This window comes from Cucurbita maxima, unplaced genomic scaffold (genome assembly GCF_002738345.1).
Source record: "Cucurbita maxima cultivar Rimu unplaced genomic scaffold, Cmax_1.0 Cma_Scf00001, whole genome shotgun sequence".
Taxonomy (NCBI): domain Eukaryota; kingdom Viridiplantae; phylum Streptophyta; class Magnoliopsida; order Cucurbitales; family Cucurbitaceae; genus Cucurbita; species Cucurbita maxima.
The window spans coordinates 6038382-6060107 of record NW_019272017.1 but is presented as its reverse complement, the minus strand read 5'-3'; the positions used below and the strand labels follow the sequence as shown (position 1 = coordinate 6060107).

The following is a 21726-nucleotide window of genomic DNA, read 5'->3' as shown; positions in this document are numbered from 1 at the left end:
GGGTAAATATTATGTTTTTTTTGTTTGTTTTGTTTTTAGATTCCAATTTTCAAAATTAAAAAGAATTATCTTATAAAAGGTACAATAATTACATTAAGAAAATAAAAATAATTTATGTGCATGGTTTGTTTTCACTATATTAAGAAAATAAAATTATTTATTTATATTTACTTACCGCAAAATCGAGTTTAGTCGATAAAATATAATTATTACTTTAAAATTTAATTTAAGGAAGCTCATGCTTGCCAGCTAATAGGCCTCATAAAATTCGCCAATATGGACAGCTAATTCCACTCTCGCGAATTTTAAGATTTTTTTTTTTTTTTCTAATTCGAAATTCTTTGGGATTTAATATTTATTTATTTATTTAATATATTCCAAATCCCAATTTTTTATTTTCTTTTTTGGAAAATGTTAATTTTCGTCTTTCTCCCTTCCATCCACTCTCTCCGTCTCGTCTGAAACTTTCTCACAGGCAGCGAGGCCTCAAGCAGTGTCCTTCTGATTCTGTATCAAATGTAGAAGAGAACACTTCCGACCACGAGCTCTCAAGAACTTCAATTCACTCCTTCAGCTTCTTCTTCTTCTTCTTCTTCTTCTTGTTTCGTTTTTTTTTTTTTTTTTTTGTGTGTGGAAATTTGTGGTCTTATGTCTTCTACCTTCAGTCCTTCTCGGAGCCCGGGGAGTTCTCGGCTCCAACTTTTGGGACCCCTGTCTGGAGTCTCTCGTTTGAGATCTTCATCGCTCAAGAAGCCTCCTGAACCGTTAAGAAGGGCCGTTGCTGATTGCCTCTCTTCCTCCGCTGCTTATTCGCATCATGGAGGTCCCTCTGCTTCCGTCCTCGTTGCCGAAGCTTCCAGGACCCTCCGGGTGAGTGATTACGGGATTTTTGCTTTTCGTTTCGTTTGGATCTTGCAATTCTGCTTGGATTACTATAGAATCTGCCTTTTTTGATTAGGGTATTTAGTTATTTTATTGGAACTTTTTGTTCGTTCGACTTGAGCTGCGTGGGTTGAGGGAATTTCGTCGGGTCTGAGCTTAATTTTTTGCCTGGTTGTGGGCTGGGATTTATAACCATGTCTCGCTTCTTGTGCCCATGAATGGTTCTTTCGCTTTTGCGATTGAATTGTGCCGATATCAATCTGTCTTTTTTTTTATATTTTTATTTCCTTTCGTTTTCTAATGTCGAATGTTTCGGAATTGGACATTGGAAGTGTCGTTTGTGCTTTTTGTAGCTTATCGGTGACATGAGAATAATTACAGCGTCCAAGTGGAAGTATAATTATAGCAATTTACTTCTTTTAGGTGAATGCGTTCTCGTCAATCAATTATTTTTTTTAAAAAATAAATCACAACTAAAGAAGACCGTTCAAATACTCATGTCCAATTGAACTATATGAAACTTATGCTGATTTCTATTGGGGTACATTTGCATCATGGGATAATTCTCAGTGAATCGGTATTATCTTCATCCTCTTTAATTTACTATTTTATTTGTTTAATTTATGCGTTTGTATATCTGCATAATGTTGTGTTTTTTGTTTAATGTCCACGTAAAATATAGAACTGTAATGAATATAGCGATGGTTTAGTAGTACATAGCTGGCTACTCGACAAAGAAAAAATTTGCGTATCATGGTTCTTGTTTGAATACTTATTAGCTGCAAGTTATCAGCAAATCCCACTGGTTGAGGCATGACTTCCATACCACAAGTCTGATCTTCAAAAACACCTTTTAAAATTTGAAATTATACTGAGAGCCAATGGAATTGTCCTGCTATCAGCAACCGATAGAAAGGAAGAAGAAGATCATTAAATGAGGCAGGAACCTGAACTTTAACGAAGACAATTGTGGGGGTTGCGCACATTCCAAGTTCGTGATGAATATGATCATCGGACTTCCTTTTGCTATTATTGCTTTGATGGATCTTACATGGGAGCACATTGACGTCAAGCCAACAACATATATAGGTGCACCAAACTTAATTTCAGAGTTCTATTGGTATAATAAGTGCTATGAATCACAGCATCCTCAACTTGATGAAGTTGAATGAAAAAGTTGAGTATGGAGTCAAAAATTTCTTTAGCCATTGGTGATGGCTGTCAAATGATGATTAACTTATTGGTTATTCTGTGATTTCATCCCAACTCAGAAAACACAGGTTTATCTTAGAAGTATTCTCAATGAACCTGTCTCACCAAAATGTCTTCTCAGTATCTGTCTTTCTTTTTTTTTTTTTTTTCCTTTTCTTTTTTAATGAGAAATAGAGCCTTCATTTCATCGATGGTATGAAATTACAAAAGGGCAAAGATTGCCGCGTGAGTTACAAAAAACAAGGACTCTTGAACTCTAAGAGAGGTAAGGCTATAATCGCAAAGTATGTGGAGAATATACACCAAGATAGAGAGGTATGTATAAAGTATTAAAAAAAAGAGAAGAGAAGTCCATAGCTTTGTCCTTGAAAATACAGTGGTTTCACTTGAGCCAAATTAGCCAACGATTGGATTTGATGATGAAAACCAATGTGCTTCCTTTTCTTCTTAAAGGAAGCATCTCAAGGAGAGTGCATGGATCATTGGGGAAGACAGTGTTGTGATTGAAGGCAACCAACATCTTTTTACAGAAAGATTGAGGAAACTTACATGTGATACAGGGGTGCATAAGATGTCTTCTCAATCATAAAAATTCTGTCACCATTTAATCACTGTGATAAGAGAAAGCTAGGTCTAGCTGGAACAAGGTTTTTTTAGGGGCATTATCAACTCACTTGTCCCTCGTCAATCAGTTATACAAAGCCTCCTACGTCGGAAAAGATAGCAATCCTTAAGGTTGTCTTCAAGTATTGCCCAACTAACACTCATCTTATGGCACAAAGTCATTATGAGTTGGTATGTTCCACATCGTTTCAAGTGGGTTGCAGATGGTGGGGCCAAAGTGCCTAATAAAAATCTCTGGAAAGCAATGACCTTTGGCTTCCCATCTTTTTCCTCGTATGTTAAATTCTGTATTGGGAAGAGCTTGAGTTTTTATTTTTTGAAAAATTGGTGGGTGGGTAATAAACCTCTTCGTTGGTTTTCCCACGTTGTCTCATCTTTCAAATGAGAAGTTTCATTTTGTGGCTTCTATGTTACTGGGGGTTTGATCCTTCCGCCTTTTTGTCGTTAGGTTTGTCATGTGATTCTTTTGGTGGAGGGACGTTAGATATTGTGGTTCTTCTTTCTATTCTTTAGGATCAACACATGTTTCAAGGGAGAAGGGAATCTAGGCTTTAGGATCTCGATTCTTCTGGGGGGGCTCTTCCAGTGATTTCTTTCGTCTGTTGGTCGTCCATTCCCCTCCCCAATTTGCCTTTGCTGTCTCCTCCATCTGGAAGGTTAAAATCTCTAGAAAGTTTAATTTTTTTGTATGGTAAATTTTACATGGGAAAGCCAACATGAAGGATCGTGTAGAGAGACGCTCTTCCATTGTGTTGTACTTGCAGTGGTTTGTTCTTTGTTGGTGTCAAACTGAGGGCTTGCATCACTTGTTGTGGGGTTGTTACTTGTTCAGTCTCTCAGGTTTTGTTGGTCGGTGCTTTTGACTTACGTTTGGTGTGGAATAGTGATGATTACACTATTATTGAGGAGGTGCTCCTAGGCTTGCCTTTTTGGGAAAGACATCTATTGTGGCAAACTAGCTTATTTGCTATTTTGCGGGGAGTTTTGCTTGAGAGAACAATCGGATTTTTAGACAGGTGGAGTAGTCATTTGATGGGTTTGGAAAGTGGTGAGGTTCAATGCCTCCTTGTGGACCTTGGTTACTAGGCCTTTTTGTTACTCAGATCTTAGGTTGATTTTGTTGGATCAGATTCCCATTTAATGGTTGATCTGAGTCTCTCTTTCTTTTTGGACTTTTCTTTTTGTATGATCTTGAACATTTTTTCATTTCTCTAAATGAAAGCTTGATTTCTTGNAAAAAAAAAAAACAAAAAAAAAAAAAGAAAAAAAAGAAAAAAGAAAAAAGAAAAAGAAACAGAAACAAAACACCAGTCTTATGTCTGCCTTGTCAAAAATACCATATAAGAAAGTTTGGTCTCGGATCTAATTGAATCTTAGTCAAGTTATTTGTGATGCTTTTATTGAGCAAGTTCCATGGCTTACCTTTTCTTTGCAAAAACACACACAATTCAACATTTTTAATTGGTACACCAAATATTTGGGACCATGCTCCTGTGTTTTCTAATGTTGGATTTCACTTTTACATCTGCTTAGGTGATGATTACACAAAACTATGATGATTCAGTGCTCTTAAAAATAAGAGGCCTTCATCCATACAAAGTAAAAACATCTTGGATAACAGGTTTAACTTATCCCTTATTCAATGCTTTAGAAGATTGCTTGCAACGTTCAATATTAGTTTGAACCCAAATAGAGATGCACAACATGGAGAAGGTGGTGTTTATCCTCCCTTTCAAAGCAATGGGTCTGATTCTTTAGCTGGCAGCTTTCTTAAGTACAGCTCAATTTTGGGTGACTCTTGAACTTCAAAACTCTCTTCAGTGTCTACTATCTTCTGCGAGATTGGAGTAGCATGTTACCCTCAGTCTCATTTAATGAAATTGCATATTTTTTTGCAAGCATGGGAATCTTAACAAGGAAGATTATTGGGAGCATGAAGTAGAGATAGACGCAAATTCTATGGTGAGTATGAACAGCGTTGACTTGGAGTCAACTTTCTAATTGTCTTGGGGCAATATTAAGATCTCATCTGAAGAGTCTATTGAAGGGTTCCTTCAAATAGTTTGCTTGAAGATAGTCTCTTTTTCTTCCTTCATAAAGGGTTGTGGCCTCGAGGTTTATGGGATTAAGGCCTAGGATCCTTCCTCTGTTTGTGGCTTTCTTTGAAGGCTTGTTGAGTTCTGCTGGTTCTTTTGTGGCTGAAATTCTTTTGTTGACTTTTCCTGCTTGCGTCCTTTTGGCTCAAAGTGTTTTCAGTCATGAGGCAGCTCCCTTCTTCTTTTTGGGTCTACTGAATGCTTTTGGAATGGCTGGATTGTTGTTTTTGTCTGCTTGCTCTGGCCGCTGGGGAGTAGTCACTGATGGTTATTTTCTTTTGGTTTCATCATATTGTTCATTTTCTTTGGTTCTTTGTTTTCGGTCTTAGGTCAGGTTCTTTTTTGTTGGTTAGTTTCTTTGTTCTGTTGCGTTCTTAAAGGTGTTGGTCTTTCCTGGTGGCTCCCATTTTTGCCGTTTTGGTTGGGTAATTATTTGATTTGTTAGTTCTATATTTTTCTCCTATTGGAAGGTTGTTTCCTTGAACTTTCAGAATCTTTTCATATATCAACGAAATGTTGTTTCTTGTTTAATAAAAAGGGCATATTTATTAATTATTACGAAGTAATCATTGCATTAGAATTTAACTCTAACGTCAAAAGTTTTATCAATATGATAGGACTATTTGGCCGCACCTGCAACAACAGACCTAGCATATTGTGTGATCTTGGAACACACAATTGCAGAGAGGGAACGAAGGTAACCAAACTTTTTAATGATGTTGGTTTAAATAGACTCAGGAACTGTCTTTTTCGCTTAAGATGGTGAACCCTAATGTTTGCTTTTATTTTCACATTTTGCCAAGGAAGATGATTCTATTTTCATATCCTGTTAAGTTATCAGCAGATGTACATAGACATCAGGATATTTTTTCTAAAACCAGGTTTTGACAATTACAATTTTTTAATTACTTTGGTTCATAGAGTAACCAACTTTCAACTATTTCTTTGGGATGTCATTGGGTTCAACGGACAACGAATATTATTATACATGGATACATGTACGTTCAACATTTTTGTATGACCACATGTTAGAACCACAAAGAGTTCTTACTCAAAATGAGGGAGGGAGAGTAATTTGATTAGCTAAAGGAAAAGAACCCCGAAGAATTGCCTCAACCTAGGTGAATCCTAGAGCCCCTGTATCTCTCTCGTTACAGCTGGCTGATACTGAGATCTTAGAGAAACTGGTTTAATTTAATGGTCGCTTGAGGCAGATCATTTGTATTTGGCTAAGTTGAACTACTGGGCAAATCATTCGTGGTCTCAATAGTGTGTCCTTTATGGTGACAGGAAGAGGAACTTTACCATTTACTTTGAGATTGTGGTTTTGCCACCTCTTTATGGAACATGTTCTTTAGGACTTTTGAGTTTGTGCTTGCTGGTAACAGAGGTTGTTGTTCGATGTTTGAGAAGGTGCTCTTGAATCTTCCTTTTCGTTTTTTTTTTTTTGCTTTGTTGTGGGGCATTCGACTTCAGAGAAATAGTAGAATTTTTTATGGAGTGGAGCCGTTTGAGGGGGATCTTTGGGATATGATTAGGTTTAATTCCACTATGTGGGCGTTTGTTAATACATTTTTTTTTTCTTTCAAAAAAATTAAATTATCAGTTTATCATTATTCTTTTGGATTGGTGGTCGTTTCTGTAATTGGGTGTGAAGGTTGTTTTGTGTATTTTTGTATATACTTCCATCTATTTCAGTGAAAGCTTGGCTTTTTATTTTAGAAAATACTTAGAAATTAGAGAACTGAAATTTGTTTCTGTTTTATGCTTGCGTTCTGAGAAAGAGCTCTATCAATATCCTTCATACTTGTTTTGAATAATTGTAGGTGTTAAATGCTAGTCTTGCTCATTTGTCTAGTCTCACAAAACAATTGCATGACCCTATAATCTTGACATCAGAAATTGGTAACATATGACATGTTATTTAGGTTTCTACAAGGATTGAACCATAACCTGAAAACCATTTGGGTTTTCAATTCTCTTTGTTCATTCACCAATCCATTGGCTATTATTATTCTATGTGCTTGAATACCCTCTAATAATTTATGGACAGAAAAAGTTATTTTTATTATGCATGCACAATTATGTTTGATTTTTCTTGTCTCCAGCTTTTTCTTTGAGCATATATATTCTCCATTTCCAGTGCTGCTGTTTTACAACTCATTTGGCTTTTTGTGCATCCAGCCCAGCTGTAGTTGCAAGGTCTGTGGCACTTTTGAAGCGCTGCCTTCTTAGGTATGTTAATCAAATCATCTTATATTTCAGTTATACCTCAATACTTGTTGAACTGGGTTGAATGTCCTCGTGAACCTTACATATATATACATAATTCTTTGACAAGAAACAAGATTCTCCATTCGGCAGAGTTCTTTTTTCCTGTTTTTTTTTTTTCCACATTAAATGATGCTACTGCTCCTGAGCTTTTCTTCATCCTCAAATGCCTTTCCCGACTGCACGTTCATCGGAGGAGCATTTCTGCTGTTCTTTGATACAAAATTGTGTTATCCTTTGTTTTTGCAGATACAAACCCTCTGAAGAAACACTAATGCAGATAGACCGGTTTTGCCTAAACACAATTCGTGAGTGTAGTTTTAGTCCAAACCGAAGGTCAGCACCATGGTCTCAATCTTTGACTCAACCATCTACTGCACCTACAGCCTCTTCTACTTTTTCTCATTTGCCCGTATCAAGTATTGCGTCTGGAGCACTTATAAAATCACTGAAATATGTTCGCTCCTTGGTGGGACAACATATACCAAGGAGATCATTTCAACCAGCTGCTTTTGCTGGTGCACCTTCTATGTCAAGACAGTCGCTACCTGCACTGTCATCCATGCTGAGTAGATCCTTCAATTCACAATTAAATGCTGCAAATAGTGGAGAGTCTTCAGAGCATAAAGAACCTACAGTTTTATCTATATCAAATTTATCTAATATTGAAGAAGTTGATGGTACGGTCAACCTTGAATACATTTCACTTGATGTCTTGAAATGGCGATGGCTTGGGGATCAACGGCCATCTCTTTTCCAAAGAGATAGGTAATTAGATTTTTAAATAACCTTCATTTTCTTTATTTCTTTTGTGTATGCTGTAGTATAAGTTAGTTTGCTTATTCTCCATCCGTTAAATTAAATGCTGGATCTGTTTTATGGTACAGTGATAATTTTGCTAATACTCAAGACTTGAGAACACGTAATCTTCTAGAAGTAGGTGCAGCAGCACTTTTAGTGGGAGATACAGAAGCCAAAATGAAGGATCAACCTTGGAAATCTTTTGGAATAGCTGATATGCCATATTTTGATCAACTATCGCAGCCTTTGCCTGTAGCAACTATAGCCAATTCTTCCTCTGCCCGTCTCCACTTGAGGGCTATAACTGCATCCAAGCGCACAAAACCAGGCTTGCATCAGATCTGGTATAGGTTTTTTGTCTTAAGTTTATTCTTGCTTTCATTTATTATTACTTAGCTTCCTCATGCTTGCTAGTGTTTACTTAAAAGATACACTAGACATTGGTTAAACTGAACTTTTGGTCTCCCTACTACTACTAGAGGGTGCCAATGGTGTCTAAACTTTGTCTCTCTCCCCCTTTTTGATCTTTGTTCCCCTTATAACTACTATTTTTTTGCATTTCGGTCCTTGCTGTTGTGTCCTTTGGCAACAAAAATTGTGGTATGTAGTAGAAATGACCTAGTTGTTGTGACTAAATGTTATACCAAGGATTTATTTAAATTGTTGGATGAAGAACCAATGGGGGACAAAATATGGTTATATGGTTAATCTGTATAATATGCTGTAGTTTAGGAACCTAAGTTATCATTAACTAAATTATTAAAACATGTTACCTTTTTCTCCTAGTGATAGGAGACTGGTAAATACGAAGAACCCTGGACAAGTGTTTTCATAAAAAAAATGTTCACAAACCAAACTTTGGTCTCTATTGAGATGCAAGAATTGTATCTTAGTAATAAAATGGTCAGGTGGGAAATATAATGCACTTCAACCAGAAGGATTTCCATTCTGTTGGTTCTAATTTCTACTTTCTCCATATGAGGGGTGTTGGATAGAATACAATCTAACATAGCGAATTTGTTGGAAGGAATACAAACTAAAATAATTTAAATTAGACCCCACCCCTAACAAAACAAAGAGGTAGCAAAAAGTATATAGATGGGCCATAAATCTTCTTATTCTTACAAAAATGGCAGGGCTTAGGCTGCATTCATTATTAGGAGCTTGAAAAAAAAAAGTCATTTTTATTAACTATAGATGTCCATAATAAATACCAACCAAATTATTTCTCCAAATACTAAAAGAAAGGTTAACTTTTTTAAATCTGCCTCTTGTTGATCTTAATAATGTCATGTAGGGAAGATTTTCCTGGGAGTACATTTCGACCAAAGGCTCGACCACTCTTCCAATACCGTTACTACAGGTACAAATGGTAGATTTGACATGAAACTCTGTAAGTTCAAAAGATATAGAAATTCATTAAGCTAGTACTTGCTTATTCCAATTTGTGAAGCCACAGAGTGCCAATTGGAGAGTACTTTCGATTTAAAACCATGAAATTTATCACTACTTAAATGTATTTGCTTATGAATGTTGGTCTTGCTGTTATGAAAATTTTTGAAATTAGTGGTCTTGTCTTCATGCAATATTTGAAACTTACATGCATTGAATGTTTACATTAAGGTTTTCCCTTTCTGTTGAATCTGTCTTCTAGGCTTTTAATGCATGATTGTATGATGTTATTGAAGAGGTAGGCTGGGTGTTATCATATCTTAGTCACCGTTTTATGCAATTATTGTTTTTTCTCTTTATCAAGGTTGAATTAATATGAGGGTCTGGCATGTAAAATTGATTTAAGATATTTGTTAATATGAGCTCTTTAACATGGCCATGACTAGTTATGACATATGTCCTCGATTAAGCGGTTAGAGGTTTGAATCTCCTACTCTCACATGCTATTGAACTCTCTAACCGGGAAGTTTAAAAGAAAAAAACTAGAGAAATTTTTATTAATCACTGTTCGTATTATCTTGTGGTTGCATATGTACCTCACAAAATTCACTTCATGGCCATCAGTGAACAGCAGCCTCTGAGACTGAATCCTGTCGAGGTGTGCGAGGTTATTGCTGCAGTTTGCTCTGAAATGTCTTCACCCATCGCTAATCCTCTTACAGTAACATCTAGGTTAAGTACAAATAGTGGCAAGCCATCGATGGATGTGGCCGTGAGTGTTCTCGTAAAGCTCATTATTGACATGTATGTTTTTGTCCTTTTAGATGCTTTATTGCAGCTTCCATATACTATTCATTACTCCATTTGTTTCATCTTGCATGGTTGGAAGCTTTTCTTTTTGGTAACCTCTTTTTTTCTGTATGCCCTTATATTCTTTCATTTCTACTCAATGAAAGTGTGGTTGTTCATAAAAAAAATGTTTTTGGCACTATGTACCAAACCATCTTGTGTGTTGCAGATGTACCTAATAGTCATGTTCTATCAATTAGGATAAACACTCAATATGGTTTGCTTATGTTAGGAGGAAGAGAGAAGAGCCCTGTTTGTTTCATTGGAGTTGGTGTCCGCGTTTTGCCATGGATAAAAATTATCCATGTTTATTTCGTGGGTTTTGGAATTTTAGAACCAAGGTATTAATTGTTGGTGGTCAAAAATGTTCCTTGAATCATGAAATTTTTTTAGCCTTCTAAAAGATGAGACATTTTTCCATGAGATATTTTATAAGGAGAGTGAGTTAAAAAGTGGGCATGTACAGAGTAAAAAAAAACTTGATTTGATGGCTTTTATTCAATATGTGTAGTATGTATATATTTTTTTTATTAGGAGAGAGAGTTAAAGAGTGGGCATGAGATTTTTTTATGGCTTTGGTATGTTTATAATGTTATTAAAATTTAAAAATATATTAATATTTATATGTTAACATAAACACCCTTTTAGTGATTATAGTCTTTCCTCTATGATTTCCAATTGACGAGCTTTTTAGTAATTCATCTCTAGGTGTTGGGAGTCTTTTAAGCTCCATTTATTTCATTCATCAATTAAATCTGTTTATCTTCTAAAAAAACATAAATTTTGATTTTCTTCTTCTTCTTCTCTCTCTCTCTCTCTCTCTCTCTTATATTTATTTTTAAGTTGTAATGATTCTTAGTGACTAGAAGGTTATTCTCTGTTAGTTTTACTGGGAGGGGGTTGCCTCTTTTCCTTTCCCTCTATGCTGTTTCTACTTTTTGTGTTCTTTATATATCTTTGGGTTTTTTATTAGAAAAAAATGTGTGCTGAGATATTGAAGCACATCTGAATCTATTTTCGGTCTTTATTCATGAATTATTTTCTTCATTTATTTGGATCTAATTTCTTTGGTATAGCAACATGAACCATTTTCTCTTATATTGAGATGACCTTATTCAAGATATAAACAATCTGATAGATCAGATATCATCTATCTTTGAGGAATGTAATGATAACCTAAATCCAAGTTTGTCTGTATTTCTGAAGTTCAAGGCTTCATAAATAATTTATACTGAGCCCATTGATGTTTTAATATATTTGCCTTTTGTATATTTTTAGTTTTATACTTGTCAAGCATGAATGAAGTTATTCAATAATTTTTCTTACAGGTACGTTTTAGATTCTGGGATTGCTGCTCCTCTTACTTTATTCATGCTTGAGGTGATGTATCAGTTCTGGATTGATTTATCATTTTAAAGTTATTCAAATAGCTTACGTTCCACCAGTTAAGGTCTTTCTAACATTATCTTTATATTTTTTTCCTCAAAGGAAATGCTTAGTTCTCAAAGATCAACATGCAAAGTTCGTGCATTTGATTTAATCTTGAACCTTGGTGTTCATGCTCACCTATTGGAACCAATCATGCTCAATGACAACTCTACAATTGAAGAAGAGTATTCTCAGGAATCATATCTTGCAGAAGAAGCCCAATTTAATTCACAGGGGAAGACAAATCTTGATTCTCCTAGAAATATCAGTTCAACTTCATCTATTAACAAATTCGAATGTTGGATTCTGAACATCTTGTATGAGACACTGCTTCTTCTTGTCCAGGTATGTAAGATCTTTCACGCTTTTGCAAAAAAATTTACTTTTCTTCAACTAGGATAGCTCAGTCCAAAAGATTGATTTTGAGCATCAGCTTCTTTGAAACAGTTTGGTAAAGATTATTTCTGGATTTTGCAATGCTCAGGATTTCCAAGAAAAATGCCTAGGTGCTTTGTTAGATGCAATACTATCCGCTCTTTTGGGAAATTTAGCTTGAACGAAATAACAGAAGTTTCAATGGGAATGGGGAGGATAGGAGCGTAGGCATTTTATGGGAGAAAATGCTTATTGCTTCTTGTTGTTGGAGCTCTTTAATAAACTGAGAAAAAGATGGGAAATCCAAAGGAAATAACCTTCGAGGGATTCTTGATAAGGCCCTAGACCCACAATTTGCAACTCACTTAAGAGGATGAGGGTCATGCCTACTCACAATTACCCTATTCTACAGTGTGCCAGGCTTTATGAGGAAACACCACCACCATTTTGCCAGGAAAGTCTCATTATATAATCTCATGCTCTTAATTACTACTTCTAGTTTCATGGTCTTCAACACCACCTCTTGCTTGACCAGGTGCGACCCTTGCCCTCATCAACCCGTTTCCACAACAAAATCTTCATCACTCCCTCAATAATCTTATTCACGGATATCTGAATTCTAAAAATCAACCAGAAGTAATTGGAAATTTCACTCCAGACTCACTGAATAAGACTGGCCTCTCCATTAAGAGAAAAATAAACTTTTACAGGTAGACAACTGACTTTTGAATCTTATCCAAGACATGATTCTAGGAAGCTTGACTCTTCCAATTATGACCCTAACTGACTCCAAGCCCATCCACTCCACACGTTGGTCGCCCCATAAACTCCTAATAAAAGCGTGGCAATACTTATCTTGTCTAGTCTCCAAAAGAATGGAAATATCTCGACGCTCCCACAGTAACAACTCCTTGACTAACCTCCTTTTCCCCGTCCTCTTAGCCAACCAACACTTCCATTGGGAAGCCATATTTTCTCTTCTCCTTGTAGTTGACGGTACACTAAAGATTCCTCAAACTCTTCTTCATATTTTTTCTCTTCCTATTCCCCTTAGTAGGCCCTCCCCCTCATCGGAAAGGGTTGAGACATTCCCATGGCTCTATATGCATTCCCACATTTGCCTCCTTTTTTGTAGGCTCTCTTTCTGCCTGCTCTTATATTCTTTCATCTTTTCTTTAGTGAGAAATCTAGCCAAACCACTCTCTCATCGACTTCTTCTGAAAAGAACATTCCGAAGAACTAAACAATGGGGCTAGATTACCCACCAGCCCTCCCTGCTCACTGAAAGGACCCTGTCACAAAAGCCAACACTCAGCAGCAAAGGAAAAGCAGTATTCTCCAGCCCACTACCCCTATTTGAGAAGTTACGGTTGTAGTCAGCACTCGCCGAGCTTTGGCAATGACAGATCAAGAGCTCTTTGTACTTGCGTAAGAGTATATTTAGTAGCAAACCACCCCGAGTTATCCCCTCTTATGACAAAACAACTCCTTTAAGGTGCAATAAGTGCAATGAGAATCTAGCTGAACGTTATGGTGCACCAAGATATTAGTGCAATTGACTGATATTATTATTTTGATCACAATATCTACAACTTCTTAAGGAACAAAATGCCTAATTCTACCTCAATTACCTACAGTTCCATTTTTTTGAATTGTTAATCCCACGTCTTCTCTTATTATACAAGTGATCCTGGATTTTGTACTACGCTCTTGGCATGGGAGATGCATATTTTTAGTTTCCTCAAATGGGCTAGAGCACAGCTTGAATGAGATTACAAATTTAGATGATGACTAGTCACAAGTAATTAAATCAATAACTGGAATGTACTTAAACGTCAACTCAGCGCATGACTTGATTGGAAGGGAATGCTTTGGGAAATTTGTGTGAAGGTTACTTCTTAGAAAGGACTGTGATTGTAAGAAGACCACAAATAAGGGCATGGCACAAAATTATGGTGGAAGATGTGTAACTAAAATAGCTCATATGGATGGCCATTATTTTGTAAATTTCTAAAACATCCATTTTGTGGTTGCAGATTGAAGAAAAGGAAGAATCTGTCTGGACGTCTGCTTTGAGCTGTTTACTCTATTTTGTTTGTGATCGAGGTAGACTCAGGAGAAGCCGATTAAAGGGCCTTGACATAAGGGTGAGTTGTTTGTAACTTGCCTCAAAGATAGTAAACAATAAACACGAGGGGGGGTTATATCTGAATTCCTGACTCACTTATTTGTCTGTTAAAGGGGACTCCTTTGCTCTAACAATGGAGAACGACTGTGCAGTCTGAATTTCAACCTTTGAGCTTCTTGATTTATGCACAAAAAGACCCAAGGAATTATAATATAGCTCTCCCGTTCATTCTCTGAAATGTTTTGCCTCTCTTTCTTTAGGGAAAAAAAATATTAATTTTATGTTTTCACAAGTTCTTTATTATTATTATTTTCCAGGGGGTTGGGAAGAATGATATTAATTTTCCTTTAGAATATATTGATTTTGATGAAACTATATTTTCAAAAGTATATATATTTGGTTCTTATGAAAAAGGCTTAGCAGATGTGTAAGCCATGTAGTTCTCGTGTAAATCATACCTTTTCCTGTGGCAAAGACCTCGGGCCCTCCCTCTACTTTCTTGTGATCTTGAAATCAGTTATGCCCATTTGGCCTGTTGGCAATAGGGAAATATACATTGTAGTAAAGCTATTGTTCAACGGATTTTCTTATGCTATTTTTCAATTAGCTACTTTATTTATAATGGGGTATGATGCTTTATTTTCTTATTCTTTATTTCCTTTCAGGTTGTTAAAGCATTCCTACAGACTAGCAGAAGAAATTCTTGGGCTGAAATAGTTCATTGCAGGCTTATTTGCCTGTTAACAAATATGTTTTATGAAGTCCCGGAGGATCCCACAGAGGATGCTTCAAGCCCCATATTTCTTGTCGACCAGGTGGATCTGGTTGGAGGAACTAAGTTTATTTTCCTTGAGGTATGCTAATTTGTTTACAGTTCAGCTGCACGGGTTAAGGAGACCGACCTATTTCAGCCATTGTTAGTTGCAAGAAATCTCATTACTACATCCATTTTTTGTCCATGGGAATCTTATTATTTAGGGTTAATTGCACTTTTTGTTCCGAAGGTAAGGTTTTAGATTTATGTCAAATTAGTCCTTTCAAAATTGAACAATTAAGTCCCCAACATTTGAAAAATGTTTGATTTTGATCCTTCGTTAATTTCATTAACTCCATGCTGATGTAGCAATGTTCAAAATTATAATATCTCTCCTCTCCACCCTTCCCCTTCCCCTTCACCCCTCCTCCGGCAAGCCACCATTGACAGTCCACCTTCACTATATTCTTCATTTTATTCAGTCATAAGAAGAAGAAAAAAAAAAAAAAAAACCACCTCCCTATCTTCTTCTTCAAAACCACCCACTCTCCCACATCTCCTCCCTTCTTTCTCTCCCCATCTCTGGCAGCTACCATTGTGCCATTTCTCTCTTCAAAATGGTCATCGGTGCCACCTCCCTCTCCAGCCGTCACCATAACTGCCTTATTGGAATCTCGATATGTCTGAAATGAAGCCGTTCTTAGATCTGTATGTAAGTAGAGAGAGAGAGAGAGAGAGATCTTTATCTCTGAGCTTTTTTTTCCCTTTCGGTTGTTGCTTACAACTTTTTAGGATTTATAGTGGTTTGTTTTATTCGATCAACCGTGGAGGCCTTTTTTCTGAAAATTTTTGTGGGTCTTCTATGGGGTTTAGTAGGTCTTTTGAGCGGGGGGAGGGTAACTGGAAGGGGACAGGGAGGAAGGAAGCGGGATGGGTCTTCAATTTTTTTTTTTTTTTTTAAGTAATAGTGTTATGATTATGATTATGATTATTTCATTTTAGTTAATATAATTTTAAACATTGGCATGTCAACATGGAGTTAACGGAGGTGTTAATTGAGGTACCAAAATCAAGCATTTTTCAAATATTGGGGACTTGATTGTTCAGTTTCGGAATCTAGGGACCAATTTGACTCAAATCTCAAAGTTCGGGACCAAAGTGTAATTACCAATACCTAAGTGATATTCTCCATGTCAAATCCTTAATTTTCTAGTTGTAACTTTGTGGTAAGTTGAATTTTTTGGCTTACATGTTGGCGGTCTAGTTTATTTAGAATTTTCTCAAGATTAAAAGTGACGTTCATTCCTTTCTTTGTCCGAGGAGAATTGATGATAACTGATAGAAAAATGATTTAAAACTATATCTAACTTTTCTAATATTTTTAGTACTTTTCTAATGCAGTATTCTCTAGCAAACTCAAGAGAAGAACGGAGAAATCTCTTTCTGGTGCTTTTTGATTATGTTTTGCATCAAATAAATGAATCTTGCATAGCAACAGGAATTATGGAATTTGGTGATGATGAGATACAACCCCTTGCAGCCCTATTCACTCTCGCCAATGCACCTGAGGCTTTTTACATCTCAGTTAAGCTGGGAGTGGAAGGTGTTGGGGAGATCTTGAAAACGTCTATCTCATCAGCATTGTGTAGATATCCTAATAGTGAACGACTCAATATGGTATGGGCTCATCTAAATTTGCCAATGTAGGGTGTCAACTTGCTTGGTCTAAAAAACAGTTTCTATTGAGATGAGTAGTAAAATTTTCTGGAATCATAGTGGCTGCTTGGCATGCTTATCCTTGGGAACTTCTAATGCCCCTCAAGTATCTCTTTCTACCCACAATTCTTTTAAATAATTTTTACTAGATGAAAATATTATATTAAATATTTATTCTAACCCTTTCATCCACTTCTTTTTACTTCTTTCTCCATCTGACAATCTCCATCACCCATTTATTGACATCAGCTCCCTCTCTTATTTCTCTTTCCTTAACTCTCTGAAAGCAAGGAACCTTGTGCACTTTCTTAGTTGAGGAAGAAGGTAAGTCCAATATGGGAAAAGGGGGAAGAGTTGGAAGATGGTGACCTGTTAGTTTGATATCTTGTAGTGTAAAGTGTCTAGATCTCAAAAATTTGAGAAAGGATGAGGGAGGGACATTTTGGAAATGTCCCATCCTTATCTTAAATTAATTTTGTTAAAAATTATGAACAATTATGATGGGGACAATAAGGAATAAAAAACCAAAGAAAATATTTATTAATCTTGTTTAGTAGTAACCATTTAGAAGGGCATATCTCATATGCAACATGGACGATTAAGCTAGAAACCTACTTAAGCATTTTTTTTATTATGTTAGGCCTCCTACCGTGAATATGTACTCTAGTATCGGTAAAATGGAAAGCAAGGTACTGAGAGTTAGTGGTGCGTGTTCCTTGTAATGTCAGAGGGGACAAAGGGAAGGTATTGGTTGTTTCGGAAGGAGTAGCCTCTTGGGAGAGTTCTCAGCTCTCCCAAATTGACTCGAAGTCTTGTAGGGTGATCTTCACCCCTTACTCTTTTACTAAAAAACAAATTATACTATCCAGTACCTATGAGATCACTCTGTCTTATTGTTGTTAACTGGAAGCCTTATTGCAAATTTCGGCTTTAAGGTGTACAAACTATTCTTGTAAGGCTGAGATCAAATGTATTTTTCTCTTAATTTTATCTAGAACTTGATACCAACATTTGATTGTTCATCTTCTTTTGCAGCTCTTGGAGAACGTAATGGAAAATTTTAATACAATAATCAAATCATTTACGCATTTGGACAATGAGTTCTCTTATATGATACAGATAACCAAATCTCTCAAACTTTTTGAAAGTATTCAAGGTTCTGGGTTAAGAAATGGTGTTAGCATGAAATCCAAACTATCATGGGCCACTCTGCATTCGCTTCTTCATTCAGAGAGAATTGCTTATCGTCAAAATGGTTATGTTTGGCTGGGGGATCTTCTATTTGAAGAAATAACTGGTGAAAGGGATGAGAGTATGTGGACAAATGTGAAAAGATTACAGCAGAGAATTGCATACGCTGGTGTAAATGATTATTCAGCTGCTTCAGACGTACCCCTTTCCATCTGGCTAATGTGTGGACTTTTAAAGTCGAAACACAACAACATTAGATGGGGCTTTTTATTTGTAGTAGAAAGACTTCTTATGCGATGCAAATTTTTGTTGAATGAGAATGAAATGCGAAATTCTGGCAGCAGTGATCTTGACCAGGCATCCAAAGATAGCCGTCTGGAGATAGCTAATGCAGTGATAGACATTATGTGCAGTTCTCTTTTCTTGGTCTTTCAGATCAACGAAACAGATCGCATCAATATTTTAAAGGTACTTTAGTGTCATCTACATATGCTCTTTGTTCTACCTATTTGTTAAATCACCAATGAACCCAAAAGCTAATGGGTTACATTATATTTTAGACGTACTTAAATATCATCTACATATGCTCTGTGTTTTCCTGAACAGATGTGTGACATACTTTTCTCTCAATTATGCCTGAGAGTACCACGAGCTTCTGAACTACCAATTGGAGATGATATGCCCCACGGCAGAGTTTTAGACTACTCAGGTGCAAGTAAAACGATAGGGGCTATTGAATTTGAAGCTAAACTGGATGGTAATTACTTTGGAGAGCTAAAGGAGGAGAAAAGTATATATAGTAAAACTTATAACAATCCTCTTGGTCATGATACAGCCTCCATGGCAGCATTACTGCTTCAAGGACAGACTATTGTCCCCATGCAGTTGATTTCACATGTTCCTGCTGCTCTGTTCTACTGGCCATTGATTCAACTTGCTGGGGCAGCAACAGACAACATTGCTTTGGGTGTTGCTGTTGGAAGCCAAGCAAGAGGGAACCACCCAGGTGCCGCCTCTGACATACGGGCAGCACTGCTCTTACTCCTAATTGCTAAGTGCAGTTCTGATTCATTGGCTTTCCAAGAAGTGGATGGGGAACAATTTTTCAGGTGGTTACCCATAGTTCCCTTTCTCCTTTCCTGAATTTTCCTTCTATGTGTGGATACGTTAAAGTGTTGCTTTGTTGGGATTTTACAGAGAGCTTCTAGATGATACAGATTCAAGGGTGGCCTATTACTCTTCAGCGTTTCTTTTGAAGGCAAGAAAATTCCTTTCCACCATGAAATATATTTTTATGAAATTTCAATTTTATTTTTCCTTTTGTAATGAATAAAATTTTTTGGTTTTCAGCGTATGATGACAGAGAAACCTGAAAAGTACCAATACATGCTTCAGAATCTTGTAATTAAAGCTCAGCAGGTGATGTTATCACATTTGTTGTCAAGTACATATTCTGATTTGATTAATGTATCTGCAGAACTTTTTAAATTTATTTGTGTTAGGCATTCACATTATCTCTACTAGTGTTACCGTGCACCAACAAAGTTCATTTTAATTTTTTTGTTTCCTTTTGGGTAAAAAACTTAACTTTCATTGGAAAAGAATGAAAGGCTTACAAAAAGTCCAAAAACAAGGACCTCGACAAAAAAACAAAGCGCAAGAGGGAGCCCAAAAGGAATAAACAAAGTTTAGTTTGATTTACCAAATGAGTGAGGGGAAAAAGAAAAGAAAGAAGTCGGGGTTTTACACTAGAAATGCCCTTTAGTTAGCCCTTTTTTAATGGAAAGCAAAAACATTCAAATAATTGTTGTATTTTGAAAAGTTAGGGTTCATAGACATTTTAAGTCAGCTTTCCTCGCACTGGACGTCACCTGGAGGCTGTGGGGCCTTTGTAAAAGCAGATTCTATGATTTGACTGCTCGCTTCTTGTCTCTTTTCCATGTGCAGTCTTTATTTTTAAGGATAAGCAATACTTGTATTGAATTAGAAAGAGCTCATAAGAAAAGGGGAAGGGAAAGAAGAACTTAAATTTGTATGTAATAATTTTTTTATGAATTTAATTCAACTCTATTATTAATTAGTTTATAACAAATATAGCTTGATTTTAGAAAATAAATTAATGGAAATCTACATCTCATGTTATAAAATTTATTCCCATATACTTTACATGTTTGTCTTACTCTTTGGTTTTATATCCCAATTCACGCATATCAAAAACAGACCTTCAAGTCTCTCGCGGTATTGCTAGAATTAATCTAACCAAAATGTTCTCTTCGTTTGATAATTGAGCTGAAAGTGCTAACATGCTTGCTTGCTTTCTGCTCGCACCATGCAGAGCAATAATGAGAAGCTGTTGGAAAATCCATACCTTCAGATGCGTGGTATACTTAAACTGGCAAACGATATGGGCATCGAGTTGTGATGTACTCTGATTTTCTGGAAGCATTCTGTTTTTGACATGAATGCATCACATTCGGCTGTGTGCAGAAAAAGTTTTGATACACATGGTGTTCGTTCACTCACTTTATTTTCCATCTTTGGAGCATATGAAGAAATGCGCCCGACTAAGTGTACATGACAGAGCTCGTCTACTCATATGGAAACTTAATTTAGATCAAGCTAGGAGAATGACTATCCATTGAGAAAGGAAATAGTGATACAACGGGATGATCTTGTTTATTCTTAGTTATATCCTGCCACTGTACAGTTGGTTCTTTGCTAAGCACGCACGAAGATAGTGAGCTGATTTGATGACTGGCCCTGCTGATTAGCTATTGTAGAGATCCCTCCTCGGCTATGTCTATTAACCTTTTCTTTTCAACATACGTCAAGGAGATAGTGACTAAGGCATTCGGGAAAGCCTATTGGATTACCTCCATCGATTGATTTGTCTGCCTGTTTTGCCACAAATCATTGGAAATGGAAATTTTTTGATACTGTCATCAGGTACTTCCCTATTATCTTCTCAAACTTTAAATATAATCTCCATGCTCGACTTATTTTCTTTCCATTTCCCAGATGAATACTCTGTTCTTTTTGTGATGCAACTTGGAATATTCTTTGAGAAACCTATAAGGCTATAACTTATTTTCAATAGTTGCACTGACACGTCTTCTTTGTTGTGGAAACAGCTGTATGTTGTTTATCATAATTTCGGGCGACTTGCAAGTGAAACTTAAGAAGATTCATTTCATTTGTACAGAAACCACATTACCTCCAAGCCTTCTGTTTTTGTCATTCCTGAAGGCAGTCTTTTAACCATGTTTTTTTATCTTCTTTGCTTGTGCAAGTCTGTAAAGTCAGCTTAACTGATGGAGAAAAATTTCGTCAAAATAATGCATCTCATTTTTCAGAGCACTGCAGGTGTCCGATATTTTTAGGACATTTAACTGCCTGCCTGCCTTGTATGGGTTTTTTCTGGAAGCGTTCATTGTGTAATCATTATTATTTTATCTTCTTGTGCTCATTTTCCCCACGGCCACAGAGCATTTGGCAGTCTGAAGTGTCCATTTTGCTCTGTTTTTTCTGTATTGATACCTTAAACTGTAGTGTTTTGCTTCTGAAAATTGTAAATTTGGGCGGTATCATATCAATCATATTAGTTAAAATTGCTCCGTTCGAGTACCATGTTTTTTGTTTCTTGAATTTGGTGAACAATTCAGATGCTTTCTTCATGAAAGATAAATGAAAACTGGCTCTTTTTTTTTACAAGTTTCTTTCTTTTAAAGGTATTTTTCTCTCTAAAATGAAGTCTTCGCCTTCAAACAGGGCTTCTTACAAGTAAGGTTTAGATATAAGCCATTGGCATGGTTGATCGATCATAACATTTTAAACATAAAATTGAAATCATTAGATCATTGTATTTAATAGTCGATTAAACTTATGAGAAAATGTAACCAAACATTATGTTAATCTAAACGGTTATTTTCTTTAAAGAAAATGTATTTTTTGAATAACTTTTTCACTAGCCATTTAAACATACCCAAAATATTACTTCAAGTTTTTGA

The 21726-nt window shown here is 36.2% G+C and overlaps 1 protein-coding gene across 4 annotated transcripts; it reads left to right on the top strand.

Annotated features, from left to right (window-relative positions):
* Window positions 1–392: 392 nt before the first annotated feature.
* On the top strand, window positions 393–21344 carry LOC111467051. 4 transcript variants are annotated; one of them, XM_023111923.1, is made up of 19 exons: window positions 393–870; window positions 5432–5511; window positions 6999–7049; window positions 7335–7853; window positions 7973–8230; window positions 9184–9249; window positions 9903–10082; window positions 11456–11507; window positions 11616–11900; window positions 13967–14077; window positions 14724–14912; window positions 16214–16489; window positions 17564–18187; window positions 18326–18476; window positions 18555–18828; window positions 18917–18977; window positions 19070–19138; window positions 20055–20665; window positions 20851–21344. In XM_023111923.1, the coding sequence occupies exons 1-18, from the start codon at window positions 649–651 to the stop codon at window positions 20139–20141; spliced, it is 3555 nt and encodes a 1184-aa protein (XP_022967691.1). In that variant the 5' UTR covers window positions 393–648; the 3' UTR covers window positions 20142–20665; window positions 20851–21344. The 4 variants fall into 4 exon arrangements, with proteins under 4 accessions (XP_022967691.1, XP_022967637.1, XP_022967858.1 ...); XM_023112009.1 differs by adding an exon at window positions 4252–4680 and having other exon boundaries at window positions 791–870; window positions 18326–18828; XM_023111869.1 differs by having other exon boundaries at window positions 394–870; window positions 18326–18828.
* Window positions 21345–21726: the final 382 nt, after the last annotated feature.

Coding starts and splice junctions, on each gene's coding strand:
- LOC111467051 (XM_023111869.1), top strand. CDS start 649: ATGTCTTCTACCTTCAGTCCTTCTCGGAGCCCGGGGAGTTCTCGGCTC. Junction 871..5,431: donor AAGCTTCCAGGACCCTCCGG/GTGAGTGATTAC, acceptor TCAATATGATAG/GACTATTTGGCCGCACCTGC. Junction 18,188..18,325: donor ATCGCATCAATATTTTAAAG/GTACTTTAGTGT, acceptor TTTCCTGAACAG/ATGTGTGACATACTTTTCTC.